Raw genomic sequence first — 16,821 nt, 5'->3', positions numbered from 1 at the left:
CTGGAACGAGAAGGATCCCTTAAAACTAAATCCCCCCACAAAGCTTCCTAAATCTCGTCCTGGTGCTGAGAAGGGGTACCTAACAAGGGAAAACGTCCATATATTTTCGCCGTCACTAGTGGAGCTCCTTTGCACAAATCCCATTTCTAAAGAAATGATCTAGAGGAATATCGTCGAGATGATGGACAGTTACCAAGGCAGGGGGAAACTCATTGTCGAATAACTCGAACCGACCCATGATGGGGTTCCAAGATTCCAAAAAAGTTGGAGGAGTACCCAACAAGTTGTTCCCCTTGGTTATCACAGCCATTGTAGGACAATTAGATGTCTCACGGATCCTAATTTAAGAAAATGGGCCTAGAACGACTACTCGTCCCTTAGGGTATATAGAGTTGATGGTGTCTGTGGAAGAGGTCACAGACATCTGGTCCATCAATACCCAATTCCTAGTCATCTTGTGTGGAAGCCTTTAGAATTGTTCTTGGGTGGGCCTTTAACTGGCGCATTAGACGTTTTTGGCTCGACCGTGCACCTCAAACTTAAGTACCATAACCTCCACGGTGAGCCAACAGTTTTACTTGCCGACATCGAAGCAACCAAAAAGACACATTTCGCACTCCAACGAGATTTTGGAGAGAATTCTACCATGTAGATGAACGTCCTAACTCTGAAGCGTGGCTGAGCAGAGGAAAACCAATTACAAGATATAAGTAGCGGGATACCCGCTAGGTTATGTGTGATTTTATTCCTTTGTCATACTGGTATATTTGTTTCATATTATATACCCTCTACTTCACCTATAAGTAGCTTTTGTATTTGTTTCATATTATATAATGCATACAGATGCTATATTAGTGATTAAAAGACATAAAAATGAGAATGCAATGTAAAAGACATATTAGTGTTTAAAACGCTCTCTTGTTAAACATACTTAGATACAAATATGAGTTAGATATGGTACCCATCTTTATTTCCTTATTACTATTATTTTCTTTCTCTTCATATTAAAAAGGATTACATATTTCACTTTCTATAAAAATTGAAATGCTTCCCAAACAAACTACCATTATAATTCCCCTTAACGTGAGAATCATTGGCAACCATACTTTCTGAATTCTTCTTATAACCTTTACCATGTCTTGGTGGTAAATAACCATTGTCTTCACTCTCAGATGTCTGCGAGGACTTACGCTGCTTCTGAAGTTTTGCACAATGAGGACACAAACTAGGCTTCCATGCCCCATTATTTTTTCTCACTTCATCAAACATGTAAAACAATGATGAACTAGGGTGTTTCTCTGGGCCTTCAACAGTAAATTTCAATCCGAAGTAATTTGATGCTTGAATCTTTACAACCACAGACAGGCCAATATCCATTTTTTGGTGGAAAAAATTTCCGTCATCAACTGCTAAATAGTGTGCTACAGTCACCATATAGGGATTTGGATCATTTATACTCTTTTTCTTCGACTCTATAACAACAAGACCTCCCCTTCTTCCTTTACCATAGAGAAATGTTGTTAATTCTGTGACACCTCCCCATGCATTAATCGTTCTGGTGCAATCGTCACCCCAACCAGAAAGTGCCATATCTGCATATCCACTTGAACCAACGTTGATATTAGGATTAATACTCTCAAGATACCCTGCCTCAGTTTTTCTTATTCTAATTTCAGCCTTAACGGTGGAACCACTGTCTTCATCAAGAAGAGATAAGGATGCCATTTTACAATCGATGCCAAAACTTCTCTCCAATTTGAGTTCACATTTAGACGACACACCTATGGCGTATAACATCTTGGTCACGTTGGGAGTTTGGTCATCATTGTAAATACCCCTGTCATTTGTTTTTGTCACATCGATGAATGCATATCTTCCTAGTTGTACACGGCATGGATAATTCATGTCGTCGCTGAAGAGACTAGTACCGCTGAGACTATTTCCCATGACAAATTCTATTGTAGCCCGTAAATTTTATTTAGTACCTCAAATCCCGTTTGATCTATATCTAACTATCGATGTTTTCTAACTGCAACATTTTGTAACCAGAAAGCACAAGCAGTACTGATCTGAAAAATACATAAGGCTCATTAGGCGAAAAGACTAAGGAAAAAAAAAAAACTACCTGCAAGGAAGAAATGCTAGATTTCACCTCTGCATATATATTTTTCTTTAAAAGAAATATTTTACATATGAACAAAAGTGGAGACTTGAAGTTAAAGATACTAACTCTGCTCTTGTTTGCTTTGCACTCTTAGGTGGTCAGTGTCTGTATGAAAAAATGTATAAATATACAGAAAATAGAATCCTTGCATTTTAAATGAAAGAGAATTGAGCATTATTCCAGCTCAAATTATCAGACGACATCTAATTCTTGTTGATCATATCTTCCACACCACTTCACGTTTTGGATGGCCACTATCTTTTTTCTTGATTGATATAATCCAGATAAGACTATAAGAGCATCTTTGATCCGATTTGGGTTGAAAGTTATTTTGATTTTTTTTTAAGCAGGAATATATTGATTGGAGAATCCAAGTTCTCGAATTTGATGCAAAAAGATTCTGAGCTAAAAGACGATGAGAAAATTACACGCCAATTGCATCTTATGATAAATAAAAAAAAGAGAATTTTTACTAAACTCGTTAAAATTACAATTGGGTTGAGTAATTTTTTAGACAAAAGCCCATCTCCACACCAAAGTTTCCACTTCCCAATCGATCCCATTTCTCACCGTCCATATAGTCCAACAAACCAACAACCACACAACTCCCTCCTTTCCCTTTCTAAGGTTCGTATTCTTGCTAAACTTGAACCATTTCATAAAACTATCCTTGAAAGTCACCGCGTAGTAGGTGTTAAAGCCAAGCCACTTAGCGATGTCCTTTCAAACTAAATCCGCACAATAGCAAAGCAAAATAGAATGGAGCCGCGTTTCTTCCCTCGCACAAAAGAAAACACAAGAGGAACTAGATGTAGGAATAATACCTCTAACAGCTAGCGCGGTTAAGCTCTAAAGTTATTTTGACTTGATTGGATTAAACTCCACCTTAGGCAAAAAATTTCGTGTTGTGACTAAACCAGGGGTGATAAATAAATAAAAAATTACAGTTGGATCCTCCGCAACTGCGTTCGCCGGACTATACCATTTTTCGTGTTGTGACTGAATAAAGCAGCATCCTTTGGAGTATATGAATTTGAACTAGACGCCATCTTTTTCTTAGGAACAGAGTTGGATGCCAGTGATGATTGGCGCTCCTACTTGATAGAGAGAATCACGGTTCGATTCCCCGCAACTGCGAGCGCCGGACTAAACCAGTGGTGATAAAACAAAACAAAAAATCACAAAGGATTTATACCATTTTTCGTGTTGTGACTGAATAAAGCAGCATCCTTGGGAGTATATGAATTTGAATTAGATGCCATCTTTCTCTTAGGAACAGAATTGGATGCCATCTTATCTATTAAGGTAGAAGTTGCAAATATTATTTGGTATCAATTTATAAGTTTCCCATACAAACCTTACAATCTAAACCAAAGTGTTTGCTAATCCAAAAAAAAAGAAAAGAGAGAGGAGCAGACTTAGCACCTAGAGTTCTATTGAACTATGTCATCTTCATGGATTCATATATATAGTCCTAGTAGTGTCCAAGGTAAGTAACCAATTAATTCTTATGCAATTATTTTTATATTTCCATGGGAAATAGTTTTCCTCTTAACCAATACATAAATGTCGGAACTAATGCTAGCATCCAATTTAGAAAAGATCAAGATCATTTCTCTGGAGGAGAAGGAAAAGTTGAGAATTGGACGTTGTCATACCGCGTAGGTAGTAGTAAAAATGTTCAACTCCTCTTGAAGAAATCATATGACAAAGATGGTGGTATGAAGCTCTTACAATTCCATTTCAATGTACCAAATTTAGCTACATTTGTTATAGGTAGAGCTAAAAACAAAGATCTTCTTAATCAAATAGATGACTTTGGAAAAACTTGCGGAACAAGTTTTTTTAATGAGATCACGAATTGTTGGGGAGGGCTTACGAAAACAAATGTTATATACCATGGGAGTCAAAATACAGGGAATCTAATTGTAGTGGAGCAGAAGACAAAGAGAGGATTTGCGAAACCTTTTGTAGTGACAGTGGCACATTACTATGCTTATATTAAGAATAGTTTTATTAGTCCAAAGAAATATGAAGTTGGTCTTTCAATGGAGGTAGATATTAAAGTGTTAAATAATAATTTGGATGTTACAATAAAAGGCCCTTATGAGCACCTTTCTTTGGAATTGCTTCAAATGTTTAAAGAAGTATCAAGAACAAAAATATGGATCTGGACCATGCGCCCATATGAAACTCATAGTAGATTGTACAATACTGATCATGACGAGTACGAACAAAAGGTTGCGACTGAGACTGAGAATGATGACGAAGGGATTAAGGGAAATAATGAGCAGCAATCTTCAAGAGCAAAAGGGTCATTTAGTCGAAGGGATATTAATAATGACGGAACTTTTAACGGTAATGGTTGCGGAAATATGATCCAGGGAGACTTTAACCAATTTACTATATATAGAAAATAATAAAATGAAATAATTAGCTGCTAAGGGTAGCACAATAATGTTTAAGCATAATATAACTAAACACTGCCTAGTGTATTTGAACTACTTTCTTTGGTTTTTACAGTTTCGTTTCAGTGTAAATACTAGTTGTATCCTTTTCTTTGCATTGTTAATAAATAAAGTCTGCTCATGTGTAAAACCAGTCATAGAAATTACACATGAGCATACTTTTGCACTCTACAACAAACCATTTCCATGACAGAACTTTGATTGACAAAAACAATCATTAAAGTTAAAGCATCCATCTTTACACATAAAGGAATTCCTGACTAACCAACGATTCCATATTGTTGACAACCATATCAAGTTAACAATGTCTCGTTCTATGTTTCTCCTCCGCTTATGGTTGTGGGAGTAAAATTCAGACAAGCTCCATTCTTGACCTCTGTCCAACCTTCAAACCCAGCTTTGAACAACAAATCACGGTCTTCTAGTGACTTGGCAATCGGAAAACGAATGCTGTTTATCTTTATCCACCTGAAAACAAAAGACAACTTCTATAGTTTATATTATCTCTTCCAATGATTCCTCTCTCCACCAATTGATCTCTAGTTGGGAGTTTATTGAGAATCACCCTCCAACTTAAAATAAGCACTTTAGAAGGTGCTTTGCACTGCCACATGTTTGACATACCCTTCACTACTACTGCATCAATCTGAGCTGCAAAATTTTTACTAATTAATTCTGTGTAGCAAGAGCTAACAAAAAAATCATTTGAGCTATCAACTTTCCAACTGAATCCATCCTCTCTATTTAAGTCGAATTCCATCTCCCGCAAAACTACCTCCAATTCCTCCATTTGACTTGCAACATCATTCATTCAATCTGCTATATTATCCTTTCACTTCCAAAACGAGTCCTGGCCATGCCTCTCTCCAATATGTGCAGTGCTAGCAAACTTGTTCCCTGCTACTTCAAAGATATCAGGAAAAGCCTCTTTCCATGATTGATCTCCCAGCCACTTACTTTGCCAAAAGGCTATGTTCCTCCCATCTCCTAGATTACTGTAAGAAAAAATAGAGGGAGATGGAAGGTGGTGGAGAAGAGAAGGATAGAAATTCCAAAATAATAAAGATTGTTTTTATTTTTATTTTTAAGGAAGATGATATGTTGTTTTTTCATATATTTCATTAAGTTGAAAATACTACAAATATATAGAACCAAGCAATGAACTTACTTGTTGTAGTGGAAATAAAATCCAAAACAACACTATTCTAAATAGTAGACTAAATAGTAGACATCATTAGATTTGGTCTACTTTACTATCTTGACAAGCAAGAATCTAATTATTATAAAAAACAAGACAAGTAAAGTGACATGACAAGCAAAGTGACATAACAAGCAAAATGACTAAACAAGTAATGTGACATAACAAGAAAAGTAATATGTTAGAAAAATATCAATTTCTAACACTCCTCCTTGATATTTTTCTTGAATACTCCAAGCATTGATCTCAATTCTTCAAACTTTCCCTTGGAAAGAGCTTTGGTCATTATATCTGCAATCTGATTTTCTGAACTGCAATGCTCCAAACTGATTTCTTTTGACTTTTCAGCTTCTCTAATAGCATGATATTTAACCTTGATGTGTTTGGTTCTTCCATGCTGGACTGGATTCTTAGCTATGGCTATAGCAGATTTGTTATCCACCCATATGACAGTAGCGTTGTTTTGAAATTGTTCCACATCTGTTAAAATCTTCCTTAGCCAAATAGTTTGATTTGCTGCTGCTGCTGCAGAAATATACTCCGCTTCTGCTGACGATTGGGCGACAACTTCTTGTTTCTTTGAATTCCATGAGAACACAGCACTACCAAATGAGAAAACATAACCAGAGGTACTTTTTACATCATCTACACTTCCAGCCCAGTCACTATCTGCATATCCTTGGAGCTCTCCACTCTCATTTTTCAAAAAACACAAACCATAATCAGATGTACCTTTTATGTACCTCAAAACTCTCTTAGCTGCACCAAGATGAACTTGACTTGGAGAATGCATGAACCTGGAAAGTAAGCTAGCAGCAAACATTATATCAGGCCTGGTTGCTGAAAGATACAACAAACTTCCAATTATACTTCTATAAATAGAAGCATCTGCACTATTATCACCATCATCCTTTGATAATTTTTCATTCACAATAAGAGGTGTGGGAACAGACTTGCATTTATCCATATTAAACTTCTTTAATACCTCCAAAGCATATTTCTTTTGAGAAATAAAGATTCCGGCACTTGACTGAAAGATCTCCATTCCAAGAAAATATTTCATTTCACCCAAATCTGTCATCTCAAATTCATTCTCCATATCTTGCTTGAATTGACTTAGAGAATTGGATTTATTCCCTATAACCAACAGATCATCGACATACAATGACACTATTAGTTGCAGTTCATTCTTTGACCTCTTCACATACAGAGTAGCCTCATTTTCACTTCTTTTAAAACCTTTTTGCAAAAGATAACCATCAATTCTGCTATACCATGCTCTTGGTGCTTGTTTTAAGCCATAGAGGGCTTTGTGAAGCTTGTAAACTTTATTTTCACTTCCTCCAACCATAAAACCTTCAGGCTGGTCGACATAAATGTCTTCATCAAGCAATCCATTTAAAAAGGCTGATTTAACATCAAAATGATAAATTTTCCATCCCAATTTTGCTGCTAAGGCAACCAACAACCTAATTGTATCATGTCTTGCAACAGGTGCAAAAGTGTCAGAAAAATCAACACCGTGTTGTTGAAAATAACCTTTTACCACCAATCTGGCCTTAAGCTTATTTATAGATCCATCAGGATTGAGTTTGGTTCTATAAACCCACTTAACACCAATAATCTTTTGATTTTTTGGTTTGTCTACAAGCTTCCATGTTTGATTTTTCTCTATCATCTTCATCTCCTCCTGCATGGCAACCTTCCATCCCTCAATATTAGCAGCTTCAGCATACCGGGTAGGCTCTAATGTAGCTATATTGCACCTGGCATAGATATCATCCAAGGTTCTAGTACCTCGGGTTGGAAAATCCGCATCAATATCATAACTTTCTTCTTCATCTTCTGAATTTTGATTCTCCAAACTATCTTCCATAGACAATACCTTACTTGAACCTTCAGCTTGACTTTTCTCCCAATTCCATTTAGAGAACTCATCAAATTTTACATCTCTGCTAACCAGAATTCTCTTGGTCTCCAAATTATAAATTCGATACGCTTTGGAGCTACTACTGTACCCCAAAAATATACCGATCACAGACTTTGTTTCCAATTTATCTCTTTTCACATTTGGAACATGAACATAGCAGACACATCCAAATATCTTTAAATGTTGAACAGACGGCTTTCTTTTATACCATGCTTCAAAGGGTGTTTTTCCCTTCAAGGCTTTGGTAGGCAACAAATTCAGTAAGTACACTGATGTGTTGACAGCCTCCGCCCAAAAGGTTTTTGGAATATCTTTCTCAAAAAGCAAACATCGAGACATATCCATGATTGTCCTGTTCTTCCTTTCACTCACTCCATTTTGTTGAGGAGTGTAAGGAACAGTAAATTGATGTTGGATTCCAGCTTGCTCACAAAAAATTTTAAATTCTCCTGCTGTATACTCAGTACCATTATCAGATCTGAGCTTTTTAATTTGACAATCAGCCTCTTTTTCAACCATAAGTTTGAAACTCTGAAATGTAGCAAACACTTCTGACTTCTGCCTTAGAAAAAATACCCAACTCATCCTTGTAAAATCATCAATAAATAGCAGAAAATACTTGTTTCCATTTAGAGATGTCGTTGGCATCGGACCACACACATCAGTGTGTATGAGCTGTAACTTTTCAGAAGCCCTCCAGGTTGACGCAGCAGGGAATGATAATCTACTTTGTTTTCCATATTGACATACATCACAAATGTCAACAACATCATCAATGACTGGTAAATTTTCAACCAAATCATGAGAACTCATTTGTTTTAAGGTTGAGTAACTAAAGTGACCCAACCTTTTATGCCACAAGGAGGAATCACGAACAGTACTTGGAAATGCATGCATGGTTGTTTGCTTCCACTCTACTGGAAAACTTTTACCTCTCATTTCAACAGTCATTAACTTAGATCCAGAAGGATCTATAATAGTGCATCTCATGTCTTTGAAATGCAATGAATAGTTCTTTTCCATCATTTGTCCCACACTTAAAAGACTTTGATTTATTTCAGGTACAAATAAAACATCTGAAATGTATTTGATACCAGAGGGAGTTTCAACAGCTATGACACCTTTTCCTTTGACATCAACATGTTCTCCATTGCCTATAGTAACTTTAGAGTAGAAGGACTTATCAAGTTCCTTAAAAATGCCAACATTATGAGTCATGTGATTGGTGCACCCACTATCTATTAGCCATGTTTCTTTGCTACTATTGACTAAATAGCAAGAAGCCATGAATAATTGATCATCTTGTTGGTGGTGTTCAACAACTTGGGCTTGTTGTCCCAGCTGGTTTGCTTTGTTTTTGCAAACCTTCTCCACATGACCAAGTTGATTGCAAGCTCTACATTTAACTCCTGGCCTGTACCAACAATACTTCTCTAAATGAGTATCTTTTTTGCAATGTTGACAAAGTGGAAACTTCTTTTTCCAACTCTCTCCTTTGTTGTTGATTTCCTCCCTTTTTCCTTTTCCTTTTTTCTCACCAAAAGGTTTTTTTTCCAAAACTATTGTAGCTTTGGTTTTTGCCTTTGGTGTTGGCCACAAAAGCACCTTCAACATTTTCTTCCATCCTTAAAGATCTTCTCTGCTCAGTAGCTTGCAAAGCATTAACAAGCTCTGCGAGTGTGATTTGAGAAAAGTCCTTAGTTTCTTCTAGAGAGGATATTTTTGCTTCAAACCTCTCTGGAAGACACACCAAAATTTTTTCCACAACTCTTTGATCACTAAGTTCCTCTCCTAGCAATCTGATTTGTGAAACAACCTTCGAAATTCTGTCAGAAAATTCTCTAACAGTTTCAGTTTCTTTCATTTTTAGTGCTTCAAACTCCCTTCTTAAGTTCAACACTTGCATCTTCTTTGTTCTTTCACTCCCTTGGAACTCCTCCTTCAACTTGTCCCAAGCTTCTTTTGCAGTCTCAAGATTCAAGATCTTGATAAATATATCATCATTTAGTGCTGCATGTATTATGGCTAGTGCTCTTCCTTCTTTTGCCACTTCCTCATTGTGATTTTTTATTTGAGCAACTGTTGGGTTATTTGGGAGAGGTGGTGGGTTGCTTCCATTTTCCACAACATCCCATAAACTTTGAGCTCTCAAATAAGCTTTCATTTTTGCAGCCCACAAATGATAGTTTTCTCCTACAAACATAGGAGGTGGAGGTAAAGAACTAGTGTTGGAAGCCATTTATGGTGTTTAAAGGTTTTTGTGAATTTTATCAAGTTGGTTTTTTTTTCTCACAGACCCGTTAAGATCAATGAAGCTCTGATACCATGTAAGAAAAAATAGAGGGAGATGGAAGGTGGTGGAGAAGAGAAGGATAGAAATTCCAAAATAATAAAGATTGTTTTTATTTTTATTTTTAAGGAAGATGATATGTTGTTTTTTCATATATTTCATTAAGTTGAAAATACTACAAATATATAGAACCAAGCAATGAACTTACTTGTTGTAGTGGAAATAAAATCCAAAACAACACTATTCTAAATAGTAGACTAAATAGTAGACATCATTAGATTTGGTCTACTTTACTATCTTGACAAGCAAGAATCTAATTATTATAAAAAACAAGACAAGTAAAGTGACATGACAAGCAAAGTGACATAACAAGCAAAATGACTAAACAAGTAATGTGACATAACAAGAAAAGTAATATGTTAGAAAAATATCAATTTCTAACAATTACATATATTATTCTCAAAAAATATGTTTTTCTTTAAACCTTCCTTAGAATCTAAAGTAACCAGATCACGCCACCAAATAGAGTCATTTTTCATAAGCACTCTTTTATCGTTTATAAACATTAACTTACCTGGGTCTTTGTACCTATGAGACAATATTCCATACCACAAGGCATCTCTTCTCTCTCCATCAAGATTCTCCACTTCCATTTAATAGGAAGTGATTTGTTAAAAGTTTCAATGTTGTTTGTACCCAACCTTCCTTCTTCTTTAGCCATACAAACCATGTCCTAGCTCACCCAATGCATCTTCTTTCTGACCTCCAAAACCACCCCAAAGAAAATACCTCTTGTTATAGAAGGAAAGAGTATAAAAAATTAACCTTCCAACTAATTTCTTCAACCTATGTGCCAGGATTTTAGATTGTAGTAGTGACTGTCATGTCGTGCATGATAAAGTTCTTGCTAAGACCATTCATCCAATGGAGTTACACTCCAAAGACAAAATTGCCGACATTTACACCAAGCCGCTTCACCGCGGTCATTTTAATACTCTATTAGGATTGAACAACATCAACTCCAGTTTGAGAGAAGGTGTTAAACATAATTAGCCTTTCTTTATTTCATTATTATTTAGTTTATTGAGTTAAAACTAACAGGCCTATAGTACAAGGGGTATCTCTAATTAATGCCCACTGATTATTACGTTTTTTTATTAATTAACAATGCAAGAAAAGGATACAGCTAGTATTTACACTGAAGAAAGTAGTTCAAATACACTGGGCAGTCTTTAGTTATATTATGCTTGAACATTATTGTGCTACCCTAAACAGTTAATTATTTCATTTTATTACTTTCTATATATAGTAAATTGGTTAAAGTCTCCCTGGATCATATTGCCGCTACCATTACCGTTAAAAGTTCCGTCATTATTAATAGCCCTTCGACTAAATGACCCTTTTGCTCTTGAAGATTGCTGCTCTTCAAGAGTGGCACAATGAGGACAAGTTGCAGGCTTCCAAATTCCAGTTCTTCTTACTTCATCCATCATATAAATTAATGCCGAAGCGGGATGTTGTGTCGGACCTTCCAACGTAGAATACAAACCCTCATTTTTTATTGATTCAACCTTTACTATAACTGAAAGGCCAATATCAATCTTAAACAGATTTACATAAAAATCATGAATAAAATAGTAGTGTGCCACAGTCACCATAAAGGGCTTTTCATCTTTACTCTTTTTCTTTCGCTCCACGACAACGAGACCTCTATTTGTACCTTCGGTGTGATAAAAGAGAAAACTCGATTCAGTAAAACCACGCCATTCATTACCGGACCTGCTCCAGTCAAAAGTTGATTTGAGTCTCGTAACTTCAAAGTCTCCCCTTGAATAGTCGAACTTGGGCTCGAAGTCAGATGTTTCAAGGTAATTAGGTTCAACTTTTCTAATTGTAAAATGATTATGGATATCTAAGTTTTTATTATTATCACGTAGAGTGAATGATGCAATGTTGCAATTATTACTCTCCCTATACTCCAGTTCACATTTTGACCAATCACTTACTGTGTATGTTACCTTAGTTAAGTTATTTGGTATCTTATTTTTATCTCCATCATCTATCTTTTTCTCATCATCTACATCTACATCTTCATCTTCATCTTCATCTTCATCTTCTTCATCATCTTCATCTTCATCATCATCTTCTTCTTCATCTTCATCTTCATATTCATCTTCTTCATCTTCTTCTTCTAACTTACTCTCTTTTTTCTTTATTACTTTAATAGCCACATGCCTTCCTAACTTTAATTGGCATGGAAAATTCATGCCATTGCATAAACTTCCACCGAGAGCGCTATTTCCCATTCGAATATCTGCAATAAATAATTCAATAAATTAGATATTGAATAAATTTGCAGGAGCATGATTTTAAATTGTGGTTCTGCTAATGGATGCGGTAGCAATTGCAGATGTTGTGATTGCAGACATTATTTGTCTTGGGATGGGTATTGCGGCGTGAATATTTCTTGAAAAATAATTTAAATACACACTTGAAAAATGCTTATAGTTAAGAATTTTTATTATATTTGATGTAGTCCCAGATGTAATTTTAATTCACACTGCAATTGCAGCTTGATGCAGACCACATCGCCAATTTGCCGCCGCTTTTGTATTTGTGGATTGCAATTTAAAACTATGTAAAAGAAAGAGTAATTGACTACCAACATGTTGTGTATGAAAATAAAAAGTTATAGAGAAAAACTCCAAATTAACCGATGTCGAAAATTTGAAGAATCATACCTTAATTACTATATAGCAAGTTCAGTAAGGATGATAATAAAAGAACTGGAAGCTTTAGCTAACAAGTGCCTTCTTATTTTTTTTGTTGCTATTGTAGATGTTCCTGAGGCCATATATATAGCAAATATATAGATATATAGAAGCGTTATTCATAAGCAAGGTTGAATTATTTAAATATATAAGGGAATCATATCCTATAAATACTGCTTATAAAATCTTTTCATAAACATATAATAATCAAAGGAGTGCAGGAATGATATGTTTCAAATACAAACCCTAAATACAACATCTTATTTGGTCACAAACCTAATACTTTTTCCTAATATAATAAAAATTTTCCACATGCATATTGCCATTATTATTTCCATGAACCACACCACCATTGTCTATAATGCTTGTGGAATATTTTTTACCACCATAAATATGTAATGACAGAGCGTCATCATCGTAATCTTCACTCTCTGAATCGCCATGGTGCCTTACCATATTAGCACAATGAGAGCATTTTGTAAGCTTCCAAATCCCGGTTTTCATCACATCATAAAACATGAAATTCAATGCTCTAGCAGGGTGTTGAACAGGTCCATGCCCTCTAATATCCAAACCAGCTTCAGTAGATAGCTGAATCCTTACAATCACAGAAAGACCGATATCGATTTTATTTTGACTAAAAACATTCCTACTAGTACTACTAACCGCATAATAGTGTGCCACAGTTACCTTACAAGGCTTTCCGCTCTTTCTCATTTCTTCCAACACAAGAAAACCTTTCTTGCTTCCACTTCCATAAAGATAAAGACATGTTTCAATAACAAAACCTGCAGTGTTAGTAGTCTTGTTATTCTTTTGCTTACAATTTTTGAAGGCTCCGTTTAACTTGATCGGAGGTGTGGCCGAGTTAAGTAAAGTTTTGTCTCTCTCTACTGCAAACCAAATGTTTCCATCTGAATACATTTCGTCACCGACTTGGAAGGATACACTATTCATTTTACCATCTTTGTTTGAAACTGTTCGTAGATCGAGTATACATTTTGAATTGTCGATAGTGTAAGATGCGTTCCATTTCATGATATCGAATACTTCACCGGTATGGCCATTTACGGCTTCATGCTCTATTTTGATCACATCAATGGCACCATTACTTCCCAGTTGTTCATGATAGCTTGGAAAATTTCCCTTACTGAGACGATTAGCAGCTTGAAGATTGCTTCCCATGTTGATATATCTTTCTTGCTTGTGATGATATATTGAACATTTATAAATATATTGATAATGGAATCTTTTCCATGTAATTCAGTTGAAGAAGCTTGAGAATAACGCAAAGTATTTATTCAATTACAATTATATGGCCTTTATTCTCTCTTTTCTTAATGATTATATTCTGGATAAGTGCTTACTTGTTTTTTCTTCTTAGAATCTCCCGCTTTTCTTTTTATCTATGATCACTTTGTCTCAATTAATTTATTTTCCACTCCACTAATTATTGATGCTTTTGACGCTTTTTTAGGGTATGTTTGGATCGGTAATATATATGGAATAGAACAAATGTACTGGTAACTAATTAGATTCTATTGTTTGAATTTGTAAATAATGGATGAAATGGAATGTAACATGATAGAATCCATTTCATCCCATTTGCAATTAGATGCTAAAAATATACAATCCAAATTATTCCCCAAATATGTGTATTTATATAAGTTAAATTTAATCATGTTAATTCAAGTAAGCGAGAGAAGAGTAAGTTAGTAGCTCATATTTGCGTTTTGCCTCCTTTTATAGGGGGTTTGTTTGTTATTGAAATGTAAAAGAGATGCGGACAGCCGTAGGATGAATCTGATGGCTCTCATTGTTTCCTCCAACGGAGTCATGAATAATAATTTGTCCCATTGAGAATTGTGAATGAAAGTGTGAGATATAGAAGAATATCAAATCACTCATCTTTTGAAAATTCCGAATCAAGGTGATAAGAACGACAATTTTTATTCTGAAATTATATTTTCAACAAATAAATGTTGATGTTCTAATTTTATATAATTGATTAAAAAAAATTTCCACTTACATGTTACTTACACACCGAATAACTATTAACTAGGGAAGCTAACTAGAAACTGAATAGTAACTAAATCATACAAGGCTAACTAACTAATTAATTAATCACTAGAACAACTATCTTTTCTAAAGTATGATACAACAATTTCCTATGGGGAGGGTTGGAGGACAAGAGGAAAATCCATTAGGTGTGTTGGAAGAAGGTTACGCTTCCTTTTGACAAAGGGGGTCTTGGAGTAAAAAATATTGCGGTTTTTAATCATGCTCTTCTTTCTAAGTGGTGTTGGAGAATTCTTCAAGGTGGTGATTCTCTTTGGTTAAGGGTGCTTAGGGCCCGATATAGTGACTTAATCCCTTTGGTGTACGGTATGTCTTGTGCCAAATCGCTTTCCTTTTCATCTTTTTCATCTCTTTCTTCTCGTTTTTCTCTTAGGTGGAGAGACATTTTGTCTTTTGGAAGGGGGGCTCTTCGGGACTCCATTGTTGAAGGTTGTTGTTTTAATGTGCGAAATGGATATCACACTCTTTTTTGGGAATCAAAATGGTGGGAAGGAGGTATTTTGAAGAATATTTTTCCGGACATTTATGAAGCTTCTTGTTTGAAAGGCGTTTCAGTTGCTTTAATGGGAGGGTGGGTGGATGGAAATTGGAAGTGGGGGGATTTTGGAGTTACGAGGGTTTGGGGGGAGGAGAGAGGCATTGCGGCTAGTTTGGGCCGGTTGAAGATTTTGGTGTCCGATTTCATAGGTGCGGGGGAAGGGAGAGATGTTGTTTCTTGGAAGTTCAATTCGGAAGGGTTTTTTTTGGTGGCTTCTTGCTATAGTTTCTTGGGGTTAGACCGAATCCCGTATGGACCACCGAATGAGTTCGTTGATGCTTTCGGCATGGTGTGGAAGGCGGAGGTGCCCTTTAAAATTAAGGCTTTTGGGTGGAGACTTCTCCTCGATAGGATCCCGACCAAGGACCTATTGGTGTATAGAGGTATTTCTTTTCCTTTAGATAAGTTGAAATGTTCTTTTTGTGGATATGACATAGAGACTAGAAATCATTCTTTTTTTGGTTTCCGGGTGGTTAAGGCTATTTGGTTGGACATAGCTCTTTGGGTGGATAAAGAGGGCGGTTTGGAGGATGAGTGTTTGTCAAATTTTATGGATTGACATCGTTTCTTCCGTGACAATAAGGTGAAAAGAGGTAAGGAGGATGTAGTGTGGTTGGCGACTACATGGACTTTGTGGTTGGTTAGAAATGGCGCTTCCTTTCGGGAGGAAAAGTGGAACCATAGCGATATGGTTTGGAACATCAAGTCTTTGGCGTGGAAGTGGTCCTTTTGTGGGAAAATTGCGTATTCCAATTATTCGTTTTATGAGTTTATTAAAGATCCGCTTCTTTTTCTCTCATAATTGTAATTGGTTGTAATTCTCCTTTTTTGTCGGGTCCTTCCCGTCTCTTGTGTAATCGGGTTGGAGAACCCCTTTGTTCTCCCTTTAATATAACTTGTTTACACAAAAAAAAACCTTTGATCACAACATTACAATTGGCGTCGCCAGTAACCGAACCACCACTGTCTATAACAACTGCTCTATTTTATAAAAAATGCACCAATTAAAAAAAAAGTAAAAGTCAAAAGGAAAAAAAAAAGAGATTTGAAGCTTGGTCCACGAGCCACATTTTCGGGTGCAGTTACCGTGCATAGATAAAAATCTATGCACCATGCATAGATTATTATGGACCCTTGGATCAAATTCTAGACATTAATTGTTATTACTTAATACTCAATACTCACCACTCAATACACAATACTCAATACTCAATACTAGATTAAAAACATGATCCAATGGCTTATGTAGGCTTATGCATGGTGCATAAGTAAAATCCTTATGCATATTAGCCCACCACCACATTTTCTATCAATTGTTTCTTACAATTGAGGGAATAAATTTTTTTTAATGATTTAGTAATAAAAAATTTGAAATACGCCAAT

The 16,821-nt window shown here is 35.7% G+C and overlaps 4 protein-coding genes across 6 annotated transcripts; 2 read left to right on the top strand and 2 right to left on the bottom strand.

Moving 5' to 3' along the window:
• Window positions 1–886: 886 nt before the first annotated feature.
• On the bottom strand, window positions 887–2,342 carry LOC131636654 (uncharacterized). Of its 2 annotated transcripts, none has more exons than XM_058907262.1 (2): window positions 2,231–2,342; window positions 887–2,069 (listed from the first exon to the last, which is right to left on the bottom strand). In XM_058907262.1, the coding sequence occupies exon 2, from the start codon at window positions 1,945–1,947 to the stop codon at window positions 1,024–1,026; it is 924 nt and encodes a 307-aa protein (XP_058763245.1). In that variant the 5' UTR covers window positions 1,948–2,069; window positions 2,231–2,342; the 3' UTR covers window positions 887–1,023. The 2 variants fall into 2 exon arrangements, with proteins under 2 accessions (XP_058763245.1, XP_058763246.1); XM_058907263.1 differs by having other exon boundaries at window positions 2,153–2,247.
• A 1,148-nt stretch (window positions 2,343–3,490) lies between these two features.
• Window positions 3,491–4,800, top strand: LOC131636656 (uncharacterized). 2 transcript variants are annotated; one of them, XM_058907265.1, is made up of 2 exons: window positions 3,491–3,653; window positions 3,767–4,800. In XM_058907265.1, the coding sequence occupies exons 1-2, from the start codon at window positions 3,608–3,610 to the stop codon at window positions 4,582–4,584; spliced, it is 864 nt and encodes a 287-aa protein (XP_058763248.1). In that variant the 5' UTR covers window positions 3,491–3,607; the 3' UTR covers window positions 4,585–4,800. The 2 variants fall into 2 exon arrangements, with proteins under 2 accessions (XP_058763248.1, XP_058763249.1); XM_058907266.1 differs by having other exon boundaries at window positions 3,496–3,653; window positions 3,762–4,800.
• Window positions 4,801–10,360: 5,560 nt separating this feature from the next.
• On the bottom strand, window positions 10,361–12,927 carry LOC131636668 (uncharacterized). The gene is made up of 2 exons (XM_058907280.1): window positions 12,792–12,927; window positions 10,361–12,364 (listed from the first exon to the last, which is right to left on the bottom strand). Exon 2 carries the CDS (start codon window positions 12,354–12,356, stop codon window positions 11,343–11,345), a length of 1,014 nt encoding a protein of 337 aa, XP_058763263.1. The 5' UTR covers window positions 12,357–12,364; window positions 12,792–12,927; the 3' UTR covers window positions 10,361–11,342.
• A 2,281-nt stretch (window positions 12,928–15,208) lies between these two features.
• Window positions 15,209–15,997, top strand: LOC131636670 (uncharacterized). Its single transcript, XM_058907283.1, has one exon. The coding sequence runs from the start codon at window positions 15,209–15,211 to the stop codon at window positions 15,995–15,997; it is 789 nt and encodes a 262-aa protein (XP_058763266.1).
• The last annotated feature ends 824 nt before the right edge of the window (window positions 15,998–16,821 follow it).

The sequence above is a fragment of the Vicia villosa genome, unplaced genomic scaffold, assembly GCF_029867415.1.
Source record: "Vicia villosa cultivar HV-30 ecotype Madison, WI unplaced genomic scaffold, Vvil1.0 ctg.001801F_1_1, whole genome shotgun sequence".
Taxonomy (NCBI): Eukaryota; Viridiplantae; Streptophyta; class Magnoliopsida; order Fabales; family Fabaceae; genus Vicia; species Vicia villosa.
This window is presented reverse-complemented; position numbering and strand designations above follow the sequence as displayed.